This window comes from Pipistrellus hanaki, assembly GCF_964339955.1.
Source record: "Pipistrellus hanaki genome assembly, chromosome: X".
NCBI classification, from domain to species: Eukaryota; Metazoa; Chordata; class Mammalia; order Chiroptera; family Vespertilionidae; genus Pipistrellus; species Pipistrellus hanaki.
The window spans coordinates 91,262,006-91,286,966 of NC_140524.1; the positions used below are offsets into that span (position 1 = coordinate 91,262,006).

Consider the following 24,961-nt stretch of genomic DNA (forward strand, 5'->3'; position numbering starts at 1 on the left):
TAGGACCCAGTGGTTCCAGATTGCAAGAGGGATGTCCAATTGCTGGTTTAGGCCCAATCCCTGTGGGGTCCCCAATTGGAGAGGGTGTAGGCTGGGCTGAGGGACCCCCCCCCTGTGCACAAATTTCATGCACTGGGCCACTAGTCTATATATATAAAAAGCCAGTGACTATAACGCCGTAATGACCAGAACACTATGATGCCCACTGTGGCCAGCGATCCGGCCCAATCAGGGATGGGGCCAGCAGCCAACCTCCTTCAGCCCTTCCCCTCAGCTGGCCCTGCCCCTGAAGGGCTCCCACCACCCCAATTGGCCTGCAGTCCCTTCCCTTCTGGCCAGTCCGCCCCTGCTCACCCCCCTACCCCAATAGGAGCAGAGCCAGCTGTCCAACCTCTCACTCTCTCCTCCTCCTGAAAGGCCCAGCCCCGATCCGCCCCGATTGGGTTCAGGCTGCCTGGACCCCACCCGTGCATGAATTTGTGCACTGGGCCTCTAGTAGGTGAATGATAAATATGGTTAATACCTCTTTAGATCCTAAAATTCATAGTTGGTTATGTAATAACTGATTTTATAAGGGGCCCTATAAACTTGCCACAATGAAAAAGTCAATAGGAGTATGCCAAAATGTTTTGAGCAATAGTGGTGTTATATGTGCTAGGGATTGCCATGGTTTAATGCTAGTGGTTTTGTTCCTTTGAATTCCTACATTTGAATCTTATCCAGACTATTTTGCAGAAATAAAGAATTATTTTATTTCAAAGTGTGCTTTCTTAGGCTTGTTTACTTGCTTATTCAAGAGAACTTCTTGTAGCAAGGATGTGCTTATGTAAGAGCACATTGACTATATATAGTTACCCTCAAGTACCATTAGTAAGTCATTTGACATAGCCCCTTACCTGGCACTAAAGTAGACTAGATGCTTAAAGTGATTGCTTTTGGACATATTGAAGGTTTTTACATAGCCAGCTTCACAGAACATACACACTTAAAGGGTTTATTTCTTTCAATGCAAACAAATAGAAATCTTTGGGGGAAAAAAGAGAGCATAATAGTTTGGGGGTCAAAGTGCATCTATCTTACCTAATAATAGAGAAACATGTAATTGACTATACCACCACTATGCCCACAGCCAATCAGAGTGATTTTGCAAATCAACCCAACAAAGATGGTGGTTAATTTGCATACATACATGGGTCCCAGGAACCTCCTTGGCACCCAGGTCACTCCCAGCCAGCCATCAGAGGGGCAAGTGGGGGGGCTTCCCAAGCCTAAAGCCTGGGACGGAGGCTTTAGGCTTGGGAAAGGGACAAGCCTGTGATTGGAGAGAAGGGGGGAAAAATCAATGGAAACATATCTTCAGGTGAGGATAAAAAGAAAAATAAAGAAATGTCATATCCTATGAAAGACACATCTTGAAAATGCTTAAAGAAAGTTGTCATTTTTATCAAGGTGAAGGGACTGGAGTCTGTGTTGATGAAAATACCTTGGCTGCTGCAGTGACTGGCAGTGGCTGCAGCAGTGGGGTCATGGGGCTGGGATCTTTCCCTGATCAGCCTGGTTGCCTCCCAAAAAGGGAGGCCAGATTGAGGCTTAGGTCCTCTCCCAATGGGGAGCGGGCCTAAGCCATCAGTAGGACATCCCCTGAGGGATCCCAGTATGTGAGAGGGGACAGGCTGGGCTGAGGGACCCCTCTCTAGTACACAAATTTCATGCACCAAGCCCCTAGTATATATATAAAAGCCTAAGTGACTGTTGCAATCGAAACAACCAAACAGACAACTGAGCAAGCTGCATAGGGCAACCAGGCCGGCAGGGGGGGTTAGTGAGGGACGACCAAACGACTGGGCAGCAGGCTGTGTGGGGTGACTAGGCCGTCAGGAGGATTAGTGGGGGGCGACCAGACAACTGAGCAGAAAGCTGCATGGGGCGACCAGGCCAGCAGGGGAGTTAGTGAGGGACAACCAAATGACTGAACAGTAGCCTGTGTGGGGCAACCAGGATGGCTGGGAGGGGGCAGTTGGGGGCCAGTTAGGGGTAACCAGGCCAGCAAGGGGGACAGTTAGAGGTGACTGAGCTGGAAGGGGGTGGAAGTTGTGGGCAATGAGGCAGGCAGGCAGAGGTGGTTAGGGGTGATCAGGCTGGCAGGGAGGGGAAGTTAGGGGCAATCAGACAGGCAGACATGTGAGCAATTAGAAGCCAGCTGTCCAGGATTGTGAGAGGGTTGTATGTCCAACTGCCGGTTTAAGCCCCGGGGATTGGGCCTAAACCCGCAGTTGGACATCCCCTGAGGAATCCCAGATTGGAGAGTGTGCAGGCTGAGCTGAGGGACCCTCCCCCTCCAGTGCAAAAATTTCATGCATCGGGCCTCTAATGTCTTAATAAAGTCTCTTGTCATCTCTGCTTTGCCACAGTGGTTTTCAGCTGTTTTTTGTTTTGTTTTGGTTTGGTTGTTCAGCATAAAGTTGTAGTACTGTGCCCAGGCTAATGAAGCCAGAATCTCTAGGAAGTGGGAACCAGGCCTCAGGAGTTTTGAAAGCTCCCCTGGTGATTCTAATGTGCAGCCAAGGTTGAGAAACTTGTGAAGTGAAGCAGAGATGATGAGAGACTTTAAGGCATGAACTTTGACCCCTGAAGTGTTAGGCTCTATATCAGGGGTCCTCAAACTTTTTAAAGTGGGGGCCAGATCACGGTCCCTCAGAGAGCTGGAGGGCCGGACTATATGAACTACTAATTCCTACTGTAACACCTCGGCTGCGCTCACTGCCCAAAAAACCTGGCGGGCCGGATCAGACTCCTCTGCGGGTCGCATGTGGCCCGCGGGCCATAGTTTGAAGACCCCTGCCTATATCTTTCAAGAATAAGATACCTGATAGACTTGTGGGCCTTTGGAATGATCATTTCTCACTGGCACCACCTGGTATCATTTAGACTAGCAGTGTTTCCCAAACTTTTGACATATGTGTACCCCTTCTATAATTTTCGTAACGTTGAGTACCCCTCGTACTCATGAGAACGTAGAATTAGGCGCAGCTAAGCACGGGGCAGTGCACATCCCCACCAAACTCCGGTGCAACGCGTACCCCCAACAAACTCTTCCCGTACCCCTGGGGGTACGCGGACCACACTTTGGGAAACACTGATTAGAGATTTCACTCACACAGAACAAAACCTAGTGAATCCACTTCTGCTCGTGTTATGGAGGAAGAACCCATCAAATGTTACTCTTTGGAAAATTTATTAGAGCATGTGGAGACATTATCTTGAATGAGTGTTTCATGATGATATTGTCTCCTGGCACCTATGAGTGAGTCAAATATGGGATTTATAGGGCCTTAATAGAAGGTTTTGTATCATTAAACGTCAAACCAAATGAAAAGCTTTCAACATGAAGGCTATCCAAAGAGAATAAACTAAACAGAGCATGGGAAATGGCGAGCTTCAGGGGCAGCATACAATGAGCAGGAGCAGGAGCAGGAGCTTTGAAGTTCAACAGGCCTGAGTTTGAAACTGACCTTCGGCAAATTCCTTAACCTCTCTAAGCATTGATTCTTATCTGCAAACCTGGCACAGTGTCTGTGCCTGACATAGAGGAGGGTTTCATAAATTACTATTAAAATTATAGCCCTAGATGGTGTGGCTCAGTGGATAGACCATCAGCCTGTGGACTGAAGGGTCCCGAGTTTGATTCTAGTCAAGAGCACATGCCCGGCTTGTAGGCTTGATCCCTGTAGGGGGCGTGCAGGAGGCAGCTAATCAATGGTTCTCTATCATCATCATCGATGTTTCTATCTCTCTCTTCCTCTCCCTTCCTCTCTGAAATAAATTAAAAAAAAAAAACATTTAAAAAATAAAATTAAAATTAAAAAAAGAAAATTACAGGCGATGTATTGTTTGAATATCTGAGATGAGATACCAGGTCCAGCTCATGCTAAGGAAGATGGTGTAGGCAGAATAATGGTTCCCCCAAAGATGTCTACATTCTAATTCCATAACCTGGGTATATGTGACTTTACATGGCAAAAGGGATTTTACAGATGTAATTTAAAATTTTTAAATAATAAAAAGCTAGATACAGAGGCAGTAAAGCACCGAACAGACTGTCAAATTACAGCAGGAAGGCTGGGGAGTATTGGGGAGGGAGGGAAATAGATCAACCGAAGGACTTGTATGCATGCATATAAGCGCAACTAATGGACACAAGACACTGGGGGGTTGGGACGAGGGGTAGAGAAGGCCGGGGGAAGGTCAGTGGGGGAAAAGGGAGCTATATGTACTAATATAGGTAATACTTTAAACAATAAAAAATAAATAAATAAAATTTAAGATGAGAGAGATTATCCTAGCGGTCGGCAAACACATTAGTCAACAGAGCCAAATATCAACAGTACAATGATTGAAATTTCTTTTGAGAGCCACATTTTTTCCACTTAAACTTCTTCTAACGCCACTTCTTCAAAATAGACTCTCCCAGGCCGTGGTATTTTGTGGAAGAGCCGCACTCAAGGGGCCAAAGAGCCACATGTGGCTTGTGAGCCGCAGTTTGCGGACCACGGTCCTAGATTATCCAGGTGGGCCCAATGTGATCACAAGGATCCTTTCAAGTGAAAGAGGCAGGCAGGAGAGTTAGAGAAGATGTGACTACTGACGCAGACAGAGGCTGGAATGGTACAGTTGCTGCCGTTAAAGATGAAAGGGAGAGGGCCATGAGCCAAGTCATGCGGGCAGCTCTAGCTGGAAAAGGCAAGGAAACGGATTTCCCCCTAGAACCTCCTGAAGAAACGCAACCTTGCTGATACCTTGATTTTAGCCTACGTCTCACCCCATATCTCCAAGATTGGTACTACTAGATCCATTTCACAGATGAAGAAACTGAGGCTCAAGGAAAGTAAGATAACTCCCTGCATCACTGTGCTGGTAAAGAGCAGAAAGAGGCCCTTGCCAACAGGTAGGGTTTGGCCCTCACTCAGTTCCTCCCAATGGTCCCAAGCTACCTCTCTGTGTATAAATAATGCCATAAACAGCTCCCGAAATGCGGTTCCACTCGTGTTTCATTGGGCCTGGGCTAGGTGATAAACCGGACACGCTCGGGGTGGGGTGAACATGGCAGACCCAACCAGCTCTGGCCATTTCAGACTTCTGACCCCAAGCACTTCAAGATAATAATTAAATATATCTTATTGATTTTTTACAGAGAGGAAGGGAGAAGGATAGAGAGTTAGAAGCATCGATGGGAGAGAGACATCGATCAGCTGCTTCCTGCACAACCCCTACTGGGGATGTGCCCGCAACCAAGGTACATGCCCTTGGTCGGAATCAAACCTGGGACCCTTCAGTCTGCAGGCTGACGCTCTATCCACTGAGCCAAACTGGTCAGGGCAACATGTGTTGTTTTAAACCACTACTTCTGTGGTAAATTGTTACAATAGCAATAGGAAACTAATATAGAAGATTAAACTAAACCTCTCTTTGAGAATGTAAAGATTCTGAGTACAGATTTTGCAAGATGAAGACTTCACTTTAGACTCCATGCCATTCATGATAGAGTAGTATAACATCCAAGGATTGTTATAATAGTTTACTTATTAATAAACTTATCCATCCCAACATCAAGGTCTTGATTACAAACTTGCCAGTCAAGCACATTTGTTTTTGTTTGCTTTAAAACATGTTTTTCATTGATTTTAGAGAGGGAGAGGTGGAAATATCAACAATGAGAATCATTGATCCGCTGCCTCCTGCACGCCCCCTACTGGGGATCAAGCCCACAACCCAGGCATGTGCTCTATGACCAGAATGGAACTTGGGACCCTTCAGTCCGCAGGCTGACTCTCTAGCCACCGAGCCAAACAAGCTAGGACTGTCAAGCACATTTGTATCATATTGAGGTCTCAGGCACGCTCCTCGAGACTGCAGTATTTGCTGCAGTGCCGGGAAACTGCCTGGTGGGAGAGCAGCAAAGAAGAGAACTGGTTATGGCACATCAATACCAGGAAGGACTCTTTAGGAATACCAGACATGTAAATTTGGTCAACTATTCTAGAGGACAAGTAGATAGTAATAGCAGAAAACACGCATATAAAACCTGAAAAATGAAAGTACTCTGACTCAGCAATTCTACGTGTAGGAAAATTAATTCTAGGGGGGGAAATCTGGATTAGTATGCACATTGGTCACCTGCTTAAAAAACCCTTTTGTGGTCCCCATAATTGTGTATGGAATAACACTTGGGGAGACCAAAGAGCAAGAGCAGTACATCCACTCACATTGGATAATTAAGACTGGCGGGTATTTGTACTGGCCATAGCTTGGTCTAGACTTGAACCTGGTTAGATTAACCTCAGAAGTCCCTGCGTCACCTTTGCTACATTTGATCTTTTTCATGAAAATCACTGAAATGGTGATTGTGACTGAGAGTTCCAATGTTAAGTTGGTGCCTGCCCTTGAACATTTATTATAAACTATTATCCAATTTTGTGGCTTAAATAAATTAAAAATATTATATGTCTGTGTAATTGAGCCATTAAGTGTTGAAAATTACCTATGTTCTTACTTATCCACTGACATTCAGATAATATATTTGGCACGCAAAAGTTGTGCATCCAAATTATGCTCCAATCCAAGTGAGGAATCTTTATTTATTTTTTCCCTCTTGTATTATGTTTCAGCCATATGTCTGGACCCAAACCCCATCAAGGAGGAACCAGAATTTACATAACATTCTTGAGTATGATGGTGGCTGCATTTGGAATTTTGATTATATTGCACTACATGTGTGATTATTACTTGTAAACAGATTAGATATTAATTAGACAATAAGTGATTGTAAAGCACTTAGAAAATAAAAGTGTTTATAAATACCACCAGTGAATAGCAACAATAATTCTTTACTGACTACACAGCTGTAATGTCAATAAGAATTATTTATTGCAGCTAAGGGCAACCTTAATTTATGCAAAATAAAAAGCTGTTAACATGTCTGTTTTGCTACAGCAAAACAAAATACATCATACAGATTTTATCACCTCTAAATACATCTTATTTTGATGAAAACAGCTCATCTCTTTGAGGACCTTCTCAAACACAGGCACAGCCATTATGGCATGGTGTCTTTGAATGCTAAGAACTGGAGCCCTTTACTGATGATCTCTCTAACTCAGTCAAATATTCATTTCCTTTAAATATAAGATGTTGCCGAAACCAGTTTGGCTCAATGGATAGAGCATCGGCCTGCGGACTGAAAGGTCCCAGGTTTGATTCCGGTCAAGGGCATGTACCTTGGTTGCGGGCATAACCCTTGTAGGGGGTGTGCAAGAGGCAGCTGATCAATTTTTCTCTCTCATCGATGTTTCTAACTCCCTATTACTCTCTCTTCCACTCTGTAAAAAATCAATAAAATATATTTGCTGGAAAACAAATCAGTTTCACTAAAAAAAGAGATGTTGACAGGAAGCCAGGAAGGCTGGTCAACAACCTTAATTGCTCTAACCTTTAGTTGAGATATTGTTAGCTGAAGCAGAATCTACCTTGTTTGTCCCGTGAAAGTTTCTGTTATTTCCTGCCTAAGGGCTACATGTAAATTTCTGTTTATGTTGCCTAAGATGTTTTCCCCAAAGCCTCAATAAAAGGGGATGGCAGGGCCAGAGCAGTGAGTAGTTCTCCCACTAGAGTTGGACTATCGCCTGGCCCCCCCATATCGCCAAATTGAATTTCTTCAAGTCTCTTTTCATTTGTGTGCGGCCCTTCTCCAGAACCCGAACCCTGAATTGGAACTCTTTCTACGCAGGCCGTGAAAGAGAGTCCTATATATATATATTAAAAAATAAATAAATATAAGATGTAAGGTGACATTTCATGTGTGCCATTTGCACTCATGCAGTAGGTTGGTCATGTCCCAGCACCTTATACAACTATCCTTAAACTCAATAAATGTTGGTCAAGTGAATGAATAAAAGTTAACTCTTTTATTATTATGGAAGCTGGGGGGGGAAAAAAAAATCCATGTGAGGAATAAAGTGCTTTCATTCTATCTTCTTGAGTTTGTTTTTTAAAAAAATAAGTTTTGAAGCTCTGATACTTTTTTATGTCTGACCATTTCCCCACCCCCCCACCCCCACCCTGATGGCCCTTAGAGGCTGTAGACTTGTATCAGCTTGGCTCTTGACCTACCAGTGAATCTGGCAAAGCATCTGTGTTTATTTTTCTGTCATAAGTAAACTCAAGCACCAACAATGAGTGCAGGTCCCTGGTTTCAGAGATAGGAAATGAAGCGAACAAATACAAGTGAAGAGTGCTTCATGTTCCATGAATTCAGTAGAAGAGGAGTGAAGGGGTTATTTTCAATGATTAGATGTGCATGCGTTAGCAACCTTGTTAACAGAGCAAACCCAACAGTATCAAAGAGTGAGGCCGGCCCTGGCTGGTGTGGTCAGGTGGTTGGAACACCACCATGTGCACTGAAGGATTGTAGGTTCAATTCCCAATCAGGGCACTTGCCTAGGTTGTGAGTTCAATCCCCAATTCTCCTCTCCTCTCCTCTCCTCTCCTCTCCTCTCCTCTCCTCTCTTCTCTTTTCTTGTCCTCTCCTTTCTCTCTCTCTCTCTCTCTCTCTCTCTCTCTCTCTCTCTCTCTCTCTCTCTCTCTCCCTTTATCTCTCTATAAAGAAATCAATTAAAAAAAGAGTGAGCCCTAACTGGTTTGGTTCAGTGAATAGAGCGTCGGCCTGCGGACTGAAGGGTCCCAGGTTCAATTCTGATCAAGGGCATGTGCCTTGGTTGTGGGCACATCCCCACTAGGGGGTGTGCAGGAGGCAGCTGATAGATGTTTCTAACTCTCTATCCCTCTCCCTTCCGCTCTGTGAAATCAATAAAATATATATTTTTTAAAAAGAGTGAGGTGTGTGGTGGAAAATAAACATTGATTCAAGAAACCTGGATTCAAATGATACTTCTGCCACTTACTATATGACCCTGCTCATGTCACTTAACCTCTCTAAATCTATTTACTCATTTGAAATTTTTCATGATTAATAGTTGTCAATCTCAGAGTGCTATTATGATGTGATTCAATGTATGAAAGCACCAAGTGAGGAGTGAAATGCTTTATCATGAAAAAAAATTATTACCATAATTTTTTAGGTGCGGGGGGAAATGACTTATGCAGGGGGTTCATTACTTAATATAGTGGAATTTTTGTTTTTGTTTTTGCTTATGTCATGTTTTAGGCCCAAACTACAGCCACATATGGAAAACTGGGGGAGTGGCTCCAATTAGAACCATGAAAGTAACAAAATTCCATAGCAGGTAATAATGGTTTCCGGAATTCTTTGGTCAACTTCACCTTTCTTTTCCCCAGCCTCTTTCTTTTTGATCAAGTCCTTCTATGGTGAACTTGGGGCAGAGGAAAAATGAGTAAAGAAGAGAAAGGAGACATGAAGGAAAGAGCGATGCCTAGAGTAACGGTAAGGGGGGAGGAGGTGGAAGAAAGGAGGTTTTAATTGTGGCTTTGATAAGATTAAGAGCTGTGTAATGTGTGTAAGGGCATAGAAACTGTAGCTAAATCACTTAAAATGTTCAGTATACCTGGTCTAATATGTTTATTCAATGGTTATACAATTTCTAGCAGCATGACTAGATTAAAAATTAAAAAATAGAAGGGAAGGGTATTTTTAAAGAAGAAAAGCTTTCCGTGTAATGCCTACTTAAAAATGGACTTTTATATACCAGGTTTTGACTCATTTTCACCCACATGTAATGATATGAAGGTATTTCACCATAAGAAACAGATCATATTCAAACTTTGTGATGAGATGCTGAAATAGGGCCCTATTTGGAGATCCCCCAGCAGCAGATGATGAGACAAGGAGTCAAGTTCAAGTAGTTGATTTAGGAAGTGAGCCCAGGAAACACCCTCAGGAGGGTGGATGAGTGAGCTCATCAAGCCAGCTACCACCATGGTGAGTGAAGATTAATGCCACTGGGGAACTCTGGAGTCGTTCAGAGGAACTAGCTTTTTGTACATTCACTCCTGTAAGCCATTGGTTTAGAGCGCTTGTGGGTGGGAGGGGGGGAGTAAGTGGGGGGAGAGGAGAGGGTAGGTCCTGCCTCAATGGTGGTGCGGGTGAAGGGGACAGGTGATTCCCATGGCCAGAGAAAGACCTCAGGCAGAGAGATGCAGTGATGTCAGTTGGCAGTGGGTCAGTTCACCACAATGATAAGGCCCGAGGGGATGGATTAGGCCAGTGATCAGCAAACTCATTAGTCAACAGAGCCAAATATCAACAGTACAACAATTGAAATTTCTTTTGAGAGCCACATTTTTTCAACTTAAACTTCTTCCAACGCCTCTTCTTCAAAATAGACTCGCCCAGGCCGTGGAATTTTGTGGAAGAGCCGCAGTTTGCTGACCATGGGGTTAGGGCTCAGACAGCCTCTGCTCCGAAGAGATTTTTTTTAAAATACATTTTTATTGATTTCAGAGAGGAAGAGAGAGGGAGAGGGAGATAGAAACATCAATGCTGAGAGAGAATCATTGACTGGCTGCTTCCTGCATGCCCCACACTGGGGATGGAGCCCACAACCCAGACAGGTGCCCTCGACTGGAATCAAACCCGGAACCCTTGAGTCTGCAGGCTGACACTCTATGCACTGAGCCAAACCAGCCAGGGCCGAAGAGATTCTCTTAGCTCTTCCCTGCCGATCTTTGGAAATGATATTTTCAACTTTTTTAAGAACGGATTTTTATTGATTTCAGAAAGGAAGGGAGAAGGCTAGAGAGACAGAAAGATCAATGATGAGAGAGAATCATTCGTCGGCTGCCTTCTGCATGCCCCCTACTAGGGATCCAGCCTGCAACCCAGGTTTGAGTCTGGTCAAGGACACATGCTGGGCTTGTGGGCTCAATCCCCCGTGGGGTACATGCGTGAGGCATCCAATCAATGATTCTCCCTCATCATTGATGTTCCCATCTCTCCCTCCCTCCCTCCCTTTCTGAAATCAATAAAAACATATTAAAGTCTGTTAGTATGTATAGACAAATGTGCCCAATGGAGTTTTTAGCAATGTTAATACCTGTATAGATTTGTGTAACTGTTACCATCATCAGGATTTGAACAATCCCTTCCCCCCACATAACCCCTAGGTTATGGAATATTTAGTTCCATTCTGTGAAATTAACTGGCCATTCTCAACTAATTATCTTGATAGCACTATGAAGTCCTCAAGTTAAAATAACCCATTTAGGTATTATTAAGATGTTTAGCCCCAGTTCGTTTGGGTCAGTGGATAGAGCATTGGCCTGCGGACTGAAGGGTCCCAGGTTCAATTCTGGTCAAGGGCACACACACACACACAACAAAGAAGTTTAGGGTAGCAATAGTAGTCACATCTCTGTCCCTGGAGTAAGTGGATGTGGTAAGGAACCCTCTAAGAGAAGTGCCTGAAGGTGTCTGTTTCTTCACATTAGGACTGTGAGCCATATAGTCCTAGGGGGTGGGGCCAGCTGGCCAACCTCCTGAAGCCCCTCCCCCTGGCTGGCCCCGCCCCCGATTGCCCCCCAATAGGGGGCGGGGCTAGCCAGAGATTCAACCTCTGGTCTGTGGGGTGAGGGATGAGAGGAAGCTAAGACAAGGCTGGATGGAATAGGAATGGAATTGGTAGTAGTTACAGAGTTGATCCTCAAGACAGAAGACAGAAGACAGAAGAAGTCTAAATTTTGAGGTTCAAGGTCTTAGGCTGAATATGTGTCAAGTGAGACTTGTATTTACCATAGTGGCACTGACAGGTAAGGGTCTGACTTGGGTGACACAATGAAGATACTCATCCTAGGCAGAGACAGTCCTGGTTTGATGAAAATGGGGAGGATGAGGGAGAAAGTGGGCGGGAAGACCTCTTTTCAGATGACCCAAGTGTCACTGGAATTCTTGTGTCATTGGAGTTCTCTCAAGCATCTCTATATATAAAAAGCCAGAGACTGTAACGCCATAACGACTGGTTGCTATAATTCCCACTGTGGCCAGCAAACCAGCTGATCAGGGGGTGAGACCAACCTGGCTGGCCCTGCCTCTGATTGCCCCCCCCCAATAGGGGGCGGGGCCAGCCAGCCAACCTCTTGAAGCCCCTCCCCCTCACCAGCCCCATCTCTGATTGCCCCCCACCCCAATAGGGGGCAAGGCCAGCCGGCCAACCACCCACAGCCCCTCCCTATGGCTGAGCCTGCCCCCAATCGGCCCCCCAACCCCAATTGGGGACAGGGCCTGCCGGCCAATCACCCTTGGCCCTTCCCCCCAGCCAACCTGGCCCTGATTGGGGCAGGTTGGCTGGCCAACCTCCTGCCATCTCCTCCTCCTGACAGGCCCAGCCCTGATCTGTCCCAATTTGCCCCAATTGGGGCTGGGCCAGCCAGACCCCACCCATGCACGAATTCGTGCACGGGGCCTCTAGTTGGTAATAACTGAGATATCAAGTGATGTCATTATGATTTAAAGTGGTAGGTTCTATAACTGTCAATCTCTGCTGCAGACATTTTCTCCTTTTAAGGTAACTCTCTGCTTATTTGAAGAGTACTAACAAATAATGATTCCTTACATTAGTATAGCGCATTCTAATTTACAGGATGCTTTCACATGATATCTTATTTGATCTCCCAAATTCTGTGAGGGAGGCAGAGCAGGTATTTTTTCCCTTTATTGATTAAGGTATTACAAATGTTTCCTTATCCTCCCATTGTCCCCCTATCCTAAGGTGACCAGACGTCCTGCTTTTGGCGGGACAGTCCCGATTTTTAACAATTTGTCCCACGTCCCTCGGCATTTTAAAAAAGTCTCGATTTTTGGAAAGAATGCACGGCAAGCTAGGGAACGGCGGGAGAACGGGAAGGGAATATACGGCTTTCTGCAGCCATGTGGCTATTTAGCCAGGATATGAGTTTTATATTATTTTTGTTAATTTTATAATGTTAAACTTTAATAATAACAAATAATTGTTGAGAACTGATTATCAAGAACTGCTTATCAAAGTTCGCATTATTGATCAGTTGTTAGAATTCAACCACCATTGTTTGGACTTAATGAACAATGGCATTTTTTGGGATTGGCAACGATGAAAACATTTTGTAACTGTCTCTCAGACAATACACATCGTACTGCGTGCTAGTAAGCTAATTAAGGAAGTGATGTCATTACAAATCAGCTATTCAGATAATTTAGGTAAGTAATTTATTTATTTCATAAATACATAAATTTTCTTGAATTTAGCAGACAGTACTTGTATTATTTATATTAATTAAGGAACCCCCCCCCCCCCCCCGTCAATATTGTCCTGCTTTACCAATGTTAAAATCTGGTCACCTTACCCTATCCCCCAGTGTCTGTATCCATTGGTTATGCTTATATGCGTGCATACAAGTCCTTTGGTTGATCTCTCCCCCTTAAAACCTGTTAACCGGGGAGTTCCCTTCTTAATTACACAACTATAACGGGCGCATACTCTTTCACTAGGACGTGTCAGTACGTCACGCCCGGTGGATGTAATTTCATATTATTAGTTTTTATTTATTTATACTTAATTAAAATAAATGAAATATATATTTTTTCGTTTATTTATCTATAAAGCACAAAGGAAAATACAAAATTACAAACAAATAGAAAAGAATGCCAACAAAAAAAAAATGGAAACATCGCATTAAGAAGTGATACATTTTACAAACAATTCTAAAGATTACAAAAAATATATACCGTCCCTCTCAGGGCGCAACATATATTTCAAGGACGTATTCATACGTCCTACCCGTTCCCAATATTGTTTACCTTTGACGTCCCACTCGGTTAACAGGTTAACCCTACCCTTTCCTGCCTTCCCTCTGAGGTTTGAGCATCTGATCGATGCTTCTCTGTCTCTCCATCTGATTTTGTTCATCAGTTTACGTTGTTCATTATAATCCACAAATGAGTTAGATCATGTGATACTTATCTTTCTCTGACTGACTTATTTCACTTAGCATCATGCTCTCCAGCTCCATCCATGCTGTTGCAAACCGTAGAAGTTTCTTCCTTTTTACTGCAGTGTAGTATTCCATTGTGCAGATGTGCCAACGTTTTTAATCCACTCATCTGCTGATGGGCAGAGCAGGTATTTTTATCCCATCCTTTGGACTCCTGGTTCTCCAAGTATGGTCCCAGGACCTGCAGCGTTAGTGTCACCTAGGAACTGTGAGACTGTGAATCCTGGCCCATCCTCAGACCTACTGAGTCAAGTCTTGGGGCGGGAGGAAGGGCTCAATCATTTACATTTTTAACAAGTTTCCAAGTGATGCTGATGTTGGTGCTGCCGGTCCTGGACCACACTTGGATGAAAACCACTGCTATAGATTAAAATGAAAGATCTAGAAGCCCAGGGACTTATCTTAAGAGGACTCCTATCTAGGTGCTCTTTGTACACCTGCTGCATCCCTGGACCACACCCCATCCTTCCTTCCTTCCTTCCTTTTCTTTCTTTCTTTCTTTCTTTCTTTCTTTCTTTCTTTCTTTCTTTCTTTCTTTCTTTCTTTCTTTTTAAAAATATATTTTATTGATTTTTTTACAGAGAGGAAGAGAGAGGGATAGAGAGTTAGAAACACCGATGAGAGAAAATCATCGACCAGCTGCCTCTTGCACACCCCCTACTGGGGATGTGCCCGCAACCAAGGTACATGCCCCTGACCGGAATTGAACCTGGGACCTTTCAGTCCGCAGACCAACACTCTATCCACTGAGTCAAACCAGTTTCGGCCCACACCCCATCCTTTCAATTCCAGTTCTATTGCTTATGAGTTTGTGACCCTGAGCAATTGCTCTAAACTGCCATTTCTTCACCTGGAAAATGGGGGCAAATAGGATCAACCTCTTTGGGTTCTCAGGAAGATTAAACAAGATCTAGGTCAAGTACTTAGCACTGTGCCTGTGCTTAATAAATGCTAGCAATCACCATGACTTTTATTGATATTATTAAAAGTTCGATATTTCACTAGAATGAATACCTTCGTAAGTTCTATAGAGTGTACCTCTCTCTTAAAATATGGGAGTATTCCTGACTGATTCAGACATTGTCACTTCCTCTTTAACACCCCATGTGGGATGTGTGTGTAATTGGCGTGAGCATTTGCTGAGAGCTGAGTGCTTAGGAGGTGGACAGAGGAAACCAGCATGTGGAACAATGTATGGAAGGGCAAACAACAGCAACTTTCCTGAGGAAACAGACTAGGGGACCAGGGGAAGTAATTGGAGAGAGCAGTCAGGGGTAAGAGGCAAGTTATCAAAGGAAACAATTTACCTCCTTCAAAGTCATCCCCCCCCCCCCCCCACTAGGCTCCTAGGGGCGAAGCCAGGCCTCAGGGATCTGTCCTGGTCTTGTTGCAGTCAAGGGGTGAACACTCAAGGTGCTCACAAGAAATGCCCTGAGAAGCCCTCTGGGGTTAGCGGGCAACTGCGGGCACAGTGGGTTTGGGCTCCAAAGTGGCTTCGTCTTCCAAGTGACTCCTGTTTGGCAAATTTCTGGCTGGACATCAAAAGCGCCAGGGACGTGCTCGCTCCTTTTTTTAGCAGAGGTCTACAGAGTTCTTTCTCGGGCCGTTCTGTCCCCGCCTCCGGAAGCGTTTCTTATCTTATCTGGGCACTGCAGCCCGCTCCCTCGCCCCGAGTGGGCAGTGGACGGAGACCTTTGCAACTGAATTAAAGAAAAGAAACAAAAGCGGCAAGTTCGGCCCCAAGCGCGTCCGGCCGCCAATGGGCGCGGCCGCTCCCTAGCGGAGTGGTACTATGATGACAGTAGCCAATCAGCGCGCTCCATGCAAATGAGGTACTGTATCCCGCACCGCAGCCCCGGTGCCATCTGCTCGTTCTAGTGATAAACTGAGGCCTTGCCTCTCGGCTTCTCCCAGAACGAAAGGGGAGGGGGTGGGGGGTCACCTCCTCACTTCCCCCGGGATAGACAGAAAGAAGTGATGAAGAAGGGGGATGGGTAAGGAAGAGCAAAATACCTGAGAAAGACAACATTCTCTGCCTGGGAGGAGACTGACGGGGTGTAAGAGCTTGGAGGGAGCATTCGCTGGCCATGCCAGTACTTACCACTGATGCTGAGTCAGAAACAGGTATCCCAAAATCCCTTTCCAATGAGCCTCCCTCAGAAACCATGGAGGAAATAGAGCACACATGCCCACAGCCTCGACTGGTAAGTAAAGACAAAAGGATGCAAATGTATGCGTGGCTAGGGCACAAAAGAATTCCTTCTGCGCCCGCAGCCAGCGAGGAAAAAAAAGATGCTGAGGATTTTCATGTAAATGAGAACGGAGCAGCCGCCTAATCCTTCTCAGCTGTTTATATTTAGCTTCTCTGCCCGGCGCTGCTCTCCGCTTACAAAGCATTATTGTACCGGCGGGGTAGGGGAACGGGCTGCTTGGGCTCGCTCTGCTGTGTTTTTGTGCTTGGGAAGAGGGAATGGCCTTTTTTTTTCCTTTTAAGTGTGCGCTCGTCTTAAGATTAAAAAAAAAAAAAAAAAAAAAAAAGCCACCGTGCAATTGACAAAATGGTATTCTTTCCGCAAAGCTTGGGACGAGTCCGTTAAGTTCTCCATGCTAGGGAAGGAATGATTCGGTCTTCAACTAATGTTGAAGGCCAGTTTGGGGAAAATGAGAACGACATGGAAGCAAACTTCCCCATTCGCTTGAACGTGTCAAAATAACTAAGCAGAAGAGTCCCTCGTGATGTATTTAGAAATAATGTGCATCTGAAATGAATGGCAAGCGTTTCCGGGTCTGCTGTCAGGTATGGGAACCTGGGAATCTACATTTACTTAGCAAGGGGCTGCGTGCTTTCCTAAGTGCAAATGGGGCGCTCGCAGCCTCCTTCCTTCCCATTCACTGAATCCAAAACAACAGATGGGGAGCGGGGTTTTTGGTGGCCTTAAGTCTTGTGGAACTTGGGGAGACCTCTCTCTGCACCCTCAGATCCAAGCCATACACTGTTTAGAGCTATATTTTCTCGCTAGCATTTCCCTCAAGTTCATGGGTGCAATGTTTTGCTTGGCTGTGGGGTTTGACCCTGGGAAGAGGGTTTTTTTAAAAAAAATTTTAAAAGGATTTTGTGATGTATTTTCTGTGAACTGCCCCAATGAGGGCTTACACATTCCAAAGCCAGCCTATAATGAAACTGTTATTTCTTCATAAGGGTTCAAAGGCAGGCTTCGGACAACTTCCTAATACATGAAAACAAAGCAAGTTATATTAGAGCTCGGTGGGCTTTTGCTCACTGTGCTTCTGTGTTGTTGTTGTTGTTTTAATATTTTGTTAAGACAATTTGATATTAACTGCTCCTCGGCACTTTAAGCCCACTTACTGAATGTCATACATAAACGTTTTATCTATATTCTCCAAAGCTACAAACCATCCCAATAAGGGATTCCTTTGAGCTACTAAATATCTCATGTTTTGGCATAGAAAAACCCGACCACTAAAAACGTATCACCCAAAATATTTTTAAAAGTTAAACCCAGTGTTCCAATTGACATCAGACTCGCTGACAGGTAGGTAAAGGGTAGGGGAGAGAAAAGCAGCAGCCAGTTCCAGTGTGTGCATCGGTTCTGTCTCTTGTGCCAACTTCTTTTCCTTCTCTGTTTGCCTCTTAGCTATCCTTTCCCTTGCTTGCTTCTGCCTGAGAGGGTGGGCAGAGGAAACCAAGGGAAGGAAGCAAGTTCAAGCACTTTTCACTTTCACTTGTGACAGCTCAGCCTGGAGGTAACTCCCAAGAACCATGCAAAGCTGGCAATGTTATACTTCCGTCTCCCCGCTGCTTTAGAAATGAGGAAACAGGTTCAGAGAGGGTAAGTGACTTCCCCAAAGTCACATTGCTTCCAAGGGGTAGATCTAGGATTTGAACCCAGAGCTCTACAAAGTGGAAGATTTTTTTTTCCCTGCAACACACTCTTAGGTGAGAAACACGCCCTTCCCATCTTTTTGGCAGTTCTGGCTTAAAGTGTGTGTGTGTGTGTGTGTGTGTGAAGTATGAAGGACATACAACAGTTCCACTGTTAAAGTGACTGCTTTGTTCTATTTTTTAAAATCCTCACCTGAGTATGTTTTTCCATTGATTTGTAGAGAGAATGGGAGAGAGAGGGGAAGACAGAGAGAAATATTGATGTGAGAGAAACACATCAATTGGTTGCCTCTTGCATGAGCCCTGACCAGGGCCCTGGGTGGGGAGGAGCCTGCAACTGAGGTATGCGCCCTTGACCGGATTCGAACCAGGGACCCTTTGGTCTGCAGGCTGAGGCTCTATCCACTGAGCCAAACCTGCTAGGGCTGCTTTGTTTTACTTTTGATAAAAATGTTCTATGTCCATCATTATCATGATCTGCTGAAAACGGGCTCTGTTTAAATAGGGACCACAACTGATTTGTAAACCACTGCACTCAATTCTTCGAAGCGCCTTTTCTCTGATCAGCAAACTTTGATCACTGTAGGGGTATATCTAAAATTTGATTTATACTTCAGAGCCCAACTTTCCTCTGCTAAGAATCTTACTTTAACAATACAGGCACATGTGTGCTACTTAATAACAAAGTTTGTTCGTGAAGAGAATGAATGGCAAGTGAAAATGCTGAATTCGCATCTCTTTGGAAGGTGTTAGTAGTTTCTGTTGATATTGAGCTTTGCTGATATCTTCCCATTTCAAATTATATACATTCTGGGGTTTTCCCAGCAGCCAGGAGCACGTTTTTTCAGTTAATCTTCACCCGAAGATATTTTCCATTGATTTTTAGAGAGAGTGGAAGGGAGGGGGAGACACACACAGAGAGAAACATCAATGTGAGAGAGGCACATCGATCGGTTGCCTCCTGCACGGGCCCTGACCATGGCCAGGGATGGAGCCTGCAACCGAGGCACGTGTCTTTGACCAGAATCAAACCCGGGACCTTTCAGTCCTCCAGTCGATGCTTTATTCACTGAGCCATACTGGCTAGGGCAGAGTGGTTGTCATTGTATTAGCTGATGCACACACTGGCTCCCCAAACTCTAATTTTACCTGGCAATCATGAAAAAGGAAATTTCCGAGTATATAAAGGCCATACAGCTTTACTACAAGTTCTAGAATGTGACCTTCTGTCACCAAACGTCATTGTCTGTAAATGCAGATTTTATTGAAATCTCAGAAATTGTGTAAAATGCCTTTTTTGGGGGTCATGAATTGGGCTCTCTATTTAGCATGGCACCAGAGAAGGTGTGTGCAGTGTTCGTGTTTACATGTGTTTGTCTCTATATGATTTATGGTGAAGTTTATCTTTTGTGATCCAGTTGAACTCAGCCCTCGTTGATTGAGTACCCAGTACGTGCTAAGCTCTGAGCCCTCAAGTACTCTGTGATCTAGAGAGTCGAGAAGAGACTGAAACATAGACAGATAGTTTCCATACAGGTTGATAAGGGGACAGCGTGCTAAGAGTTGTGTTACCGGGTGCAGTGGGGACAGAAAGGAGAGTAGTGAACTCCTTGAGAGCAAGTTTGCCACAGGGATGTCGACTAGAACCCCATCTTGTCATCACGGTATCTCTGGTCTTGAATACACAGCCTGGCGTAGTTCTTTTAAGGAAATGAAGCGGCAAGTTGACATACCTAAATAGAGAGGAATTTAAAGCAATCTCTATTTTAGATCCTTGTAAGGAGCAAATTAATAGGGACCTCGAGGATACGGTGGAATCGTGTTCAAAGGGAAATTGTTTTCTGAAAGGTATACCTGTAGTCTTTCCACCCTGCCTTATTTTTCGTTGGAAGAAAGTATGAGAAAGGAGAGGAGTAAGGAGAATTAAATAACACTGATAAAGAAATTAGGCACAGACAACAGTGTGGCGATGACCAGAAGGAAGGGAGGGGGGAGGGTAGAGGCAGGCAAAGGGGGGATGGGGACATCTGTAACAGTGTCAACAAAAAGAATCAAGAAAAAATAATATTTTTAAAATAGTAACAAGAATGGCTCAATGGATAGAGCGTCAGCTTGGGGACTGAAAGGTCCCAGGTTCGATTCCGGTCAAGGGCATGTACCTTGGTTGTGGGCACATCCCCAGTAGGGGGTGTGCAAGAGGCAGCTGATCGATGACTCTCTCTCATCGATGTTTCTAACTATCTCTCTCCTTTCCTCTCTGTACAAAATCAATAAAAATATATTAAAAAAATATTAACAAGAAATTAAGAAAGAACAGAACATGACCTAGGTTTTAAGATAGAGCTTATACACTGATCTCTAAACACAAATAAAAGGCTAATATGCAAATTGTCCCCTCAACCAGGAGTTCGAACAGCAGGCAGGCCGGCCAACTGCCCACGTCCCCTCGCCCTGGCCAGGCTGCCTGGACCCCACTCATGCACGAATTCATGCACTGGGCATGAATTCATGTTCAGAGATCATAATAATCTGGCCACTCAGTGTATTTTAGGAATGTAATCTTATTGCACTGGCTACTCTACTATGCTGCATGGATTTGAGATGTTTCTTCTTTCCGTTACTACCGTGTTTATTCTTGATCTTTGATTTGATTCCTGTTATTTGTTATTTTCTTGCTTGAACATGATGCAAGGTGACTCTTAAGCTTGTCTGTGGAGAAGAGATGCTGAGTAGCCTGGGGCGATATGATGTAACAGCCTTCCTTGTAGACCCAACTCCTGAGGGATAAGGACTCCCCGCGGGCAGGGACTGTGCCCTCTTATCTCCCTAACCCTCAGATGTTGCCTAGAGAAATCCTGTGCGCCCAGCAGGTGTTCCACTAACCCTCTGTAACAAGGCCCAGCCACCCCGAATGCTGTCTGCTGAAGGATTTCGTTAACCTTGGTCAAGTTCTTCTCGGAGTACATTCTGCTATCAGAAGGAAGCTGTAATTCTAGCCTGCAGTGGGCACATCCGTGAAGATGGATGTGCTACGCACCAACCGAGCAGGCCTTGGAAATAAAACGGGGCTGGTTCAATCTGCCACTTTAGCAGGAGTTCATTTCAGGTTTTCCTTCCAAAGGGAGCAGAGCCAAGAGACTGCTGTCTTGCGGAAGGTGCATTATGTCAGCTGAGAGGTAGGATGCTCACCGGCTGGCGCTCCAAAAGACGCTGGATTCCCAGAGACATCCGGGGCTTCCTTTCCTGGGTATCACCATCTATGTGGCCACTGAGAGCAGCATGCATTTTCAAAGCAAGACACTTCATGGGCTGTGTTAGCGAAAGTAAACAGACATGGGCTTCCTTGGGCATTTGCTGTGGTCTACTGGAAGGCTGCCCGAGGTTATTACTGGACCTTTGCCTGCTGCTCTCAGTTCCAATGCAACATTCCTTTCTTGCAGATTGATCATAGTCGGGCATACCGAGCATGGAATCAATGAATTCGTTGCTTCCATTTTAAATGTGTTCTTTCACTACCCCTCCAATCCACCGTTTGCTGAGTGCTGAACTCCTTATGGAACACATGAGTCTAAGTCAAATGTAAGAAGATAGGTACCGTATTTTCCGGCGTATAAGACGACCCCTAATTTTACAGTTAAAACATAGGTTTAGGCCTATATTCGCTGTATAAGACTACCCCCCATTTCCGAGGCAACACCAGTCCTTTTTTTAATAGACCGCCTCTCTAACTCCGCCAATCCAAGCAGACTTTTTATGCATGCAAATTATACATGTTCTGTACCCGAAGCTACACTGTGTTCTAGTAAAAAGCCTGCTCAGATTGGCCAGAGTCAGAGAGGCGGTCTATTAAAAAAAGAACTGGTGTTACCTCGGAAGTGGGGGGTAGTCTTATACAGCGAATATAGGCCTAAACCTATGTTTTAACTGTAAAATTAGGGGGTCGTCTTATACGCCGGAAAATACGGTAGGTTCTTGGTTTTATTTTGGTGCCTGAGCATGTGGAAATGAACAGGGTGCGTGTGTCCTCATTCAGGCAGGGGGTGGGGAATGAATGTACTCAGTGATGCAGAGCTTTGGACGATAACTGAGAGAAAACTCAGTCCCCCACCAGCAGGATCCCCAGGGAGCCCATTGGCTATCAGCTTCCATGTACAGCAATGCGTCAGGTGCTGTGGAGGGAAGCGAAAGAAGGAACCCACAGTCCCTGCCCTTGAACATCATTTCCATTGAACAGAAGGCAGTAGTTCGGGCTGTGGAAGTGTGTCAGGATGCTGAAATCCCTTGAGAGCTTTGTGTGCATTTGACTTCTTTAACCAGATGTATCCAAAATATTAGTATTTCAACATGTCATCAATATAAGAGGATTAGTGTTTGTTATTTAATTGAAAGGTATTTTATATTCTTTTCTCCATACTAAGTCTGAAATCTGGTGTGTGCATTATACTTGCAACACATCTCAATTTAGGCTAGCCAATTTTAAGTGCAGCAGCCACATGGGGCCTCAGACGGAGCTCAGACACCTGCCCAGGCCTGTGGAGGATGAGCTCTGAGAAGCCACAGTGATATACATATGTTGCATAGCACATACATATATTCACTCACAACTAAAAAAAAAAACACAAAAAACAAAAACCCATTTTTCTTTACTTTATTATCTTGTATTCATATTTTCTTTTTAAAAAAATTTTATTGCCAAAACCGGTTTGGCTCAGTGGATAGAGTGTCAGCCTACAGACTGAAAGGTCCCAGGTTCGATTCTGCTCAGGGGCATGTACCTTGGTTGTGGGCACATCCCCAGTAGTAGGTGTGCAGGAGACAGCTGATGGATGATTCTCTCTCATCGATGTTTCTAACTCTCTATCCCTCTTTCTTCCTCTCTGTAAAAAAAATCAATAAAATATATTTAAATTTTTTTATTGATTTCAGACAGGAAGGGATAGGTAGGGAGAGATAGAAACTACAATGATGAGAGAGAAACACTGATCGGCTGCCTCCTGCATGCCCCCTACTGGGACAGAGCCTGCAACCCAGGTTTATTTCCTGACCAGGAATTGAACCCATGACCTCCTAGTTCATAGGTTGATGCTCAACCACTGAGCCACACAGGCTGGGCACACTCATATTTTCTGTGCTATCCTATTCTGTTTTGGCTAGGAGGCTGTTGCAGGTATCTAAATGATAATGTTTGAAGTTATGGATGTGACAGTAGAGAGGAGAGAGCTGGATGGATAGGGGAGACATTAGGAGGTAAATGCTCCAGGATTTGATAGCTGTCTGACTGAGGGTGTGACAGTATCAAGGAAGATTCAGTTTTCTGGATCCAGTGAATGGGTGCCATCACTGGAATGGGAGCATCCGGTGACAGCAGTCTGTGAGAGTTCTGTTGGACATACCGTGGGGACTTCCCTTTGGAGATGTCTAGTAAATGTTTGGTTTTGGAACTCCAAGAGAGAGTTCTGAGCTAGAGATGTAGATCTGGGAGGCACCAGTATGGAGGACAGGGTAGGAAAGTTGAGGTAGTGAAACTGATGGGAGCAAAATTGAGTCAAGACAGTTTCATTGCTGACATGTACACACAAGGAACTCTTTGACATTGAAATTGGGACTCAAAAGAACTGTTGGCCCAGAAAGAAACTCACTACCGACTGATTCATTTGCCTCTCAGCATAACCATTATGGCGTGTCTCGTTTTCAATTCTTATAAGTGTATTTCTTGTATCACATGATCTCACTCATCTAGGGGAAATAATGAACAACATAAACTGATGAAAAAAACAGACCCCGAGACAGGGAAGCATCAATCAGACTGTCAAACCTCAGAGGGAAGGTAGAGGAGGGTGGGGCAAGGGGGAAAGATCAACCAAAGGACTTGTGTACATGCATATGAGCCTAACCAATGGTCACGGACAACAGGGGGGTGGAGACATGCGCGGGGAGGGGTTTGGGATTGAAATGGGGGGATGAGGACAAATATGTGATACCTTAATCAATAAAGAAATTTTAAAAAGAGAGAAAAAATAAATAAAATTTTAAATTAAAAAGAGAGAGAGAGAGAGTTTTTGGACTTAGAGCAACAGAATAGAAATGGTTAGCAAGAGCCAAAACCGGTTTGGCTCAGTGGTTAGAGCGTTGGTTTGCGGACTGAAGGGTCCCAGGTTCGATTCCAGTCAAGGGCATGAACATTGGTTGCGAGCACATCCCCAGTAGGGGGTGTGCAGGAGGCAGCTGATCAATGTTTCTCTCTCATCAATGTTTCTAGCTCTTTATCCCTCTCCCTTCCTCTCTGTAAAAAATCAATAAAATATATTTTTTTAAAAAAAGAAATGGTTAGCAAGAGAGCCTCAGGATCATCCTACTACAGAGTAATTCTGGAAAATAACTGACCCTGAGCCATCCTATCAGGGGGAACAGAGAAGAGCTGTAATTAAAGCTATTAGAAGGCTCCTTATATATGCCTGTCTCTACATGATATCTGGTTAAATTAATCTACTTTATCCCAGAAGAAGCTTTCTAGGATGGAACCTTGAGGAACACCATTTAAGGGGTCAATAGAGCTGAAACCGGTTTGGCTCAGTGGATAGAACGTCGGCCTGTGGACTGAAAGGTCCCAGGTTCGATTCTGGTCAAGGGCACGTACTTCGGTTGCAGACACATCCCCAGTGGGGGGTGGGCAGGAGGCAGCTGATGGATTTTTCTCTCTCATTGATGTTTCCAACTCTCTATCTCTCTTCCTTCCTCTCTGTAAAAAATCAGTAAAAATATATATATAAAAATAAATGGTCAATAGAGAAAGGATTGTGAAAAGAAGACAGAGAGATATTTCTAAAATATTTGAGAGATTGAGGGGCAAAGGGCAGGGTACGTTCCATGAAGGGAATGTCCAATCAAATATAATGAATAAAATAAAGTAAAAAACAAGATAGAAAATGGCTAAAGCATCGGTCTGCGGATTGAAAGGTCCCTCCGATCAAGGGCATGTACCTTGGTTGCAGTCACATCCCCAGTGGGGGGTGTGCAGGAGGCAGCTGATTGATGTTTCTCTCTTATCGATGTTTCTAGCTC

At 44.5% G+C, this 24,961-nt stretch overlaps 1 protein-coding gene and 1 long non-coding RNA gene across 3 annotated transcripts in view; both read left to right on the forward strand.

Annotated features, from left to right (window-relative positions):
• LOC311614722 overlaps positions 1 to 24,961 on the forward strand; it is a 520,998-nt gene that overhangs the window by 327,572 nt on the left and 168,465 nt on the right. The gene's annotated exons all lie outside the window — the stretch shown is intronic.
• The window catches only part of PCYT1B (phosphate cytidylyltransferase 1B, choline), a 93,550-nt gene continuing 84,402 nt past the window's right edge, over positions 15,814 to 24,961 (forward strand). The window contains exon 1 of one of the 2 annotated variants that reach the window (XM_084869714.1): positions 15,814 to 16,199. In XM_084869714.1, coding sequence (XP_084725840.1) covers positions 16,083 to 16,199 — 117 coding nt within the window. In that variant the 5' untranslated portion in view covers positions 15,814 to 16,082. The remainder of the gene's footprint in view (positions 16,200 to 24,961) is intronic. The other variant, XM_084869713.1, reaches the window with a different exon arrangement.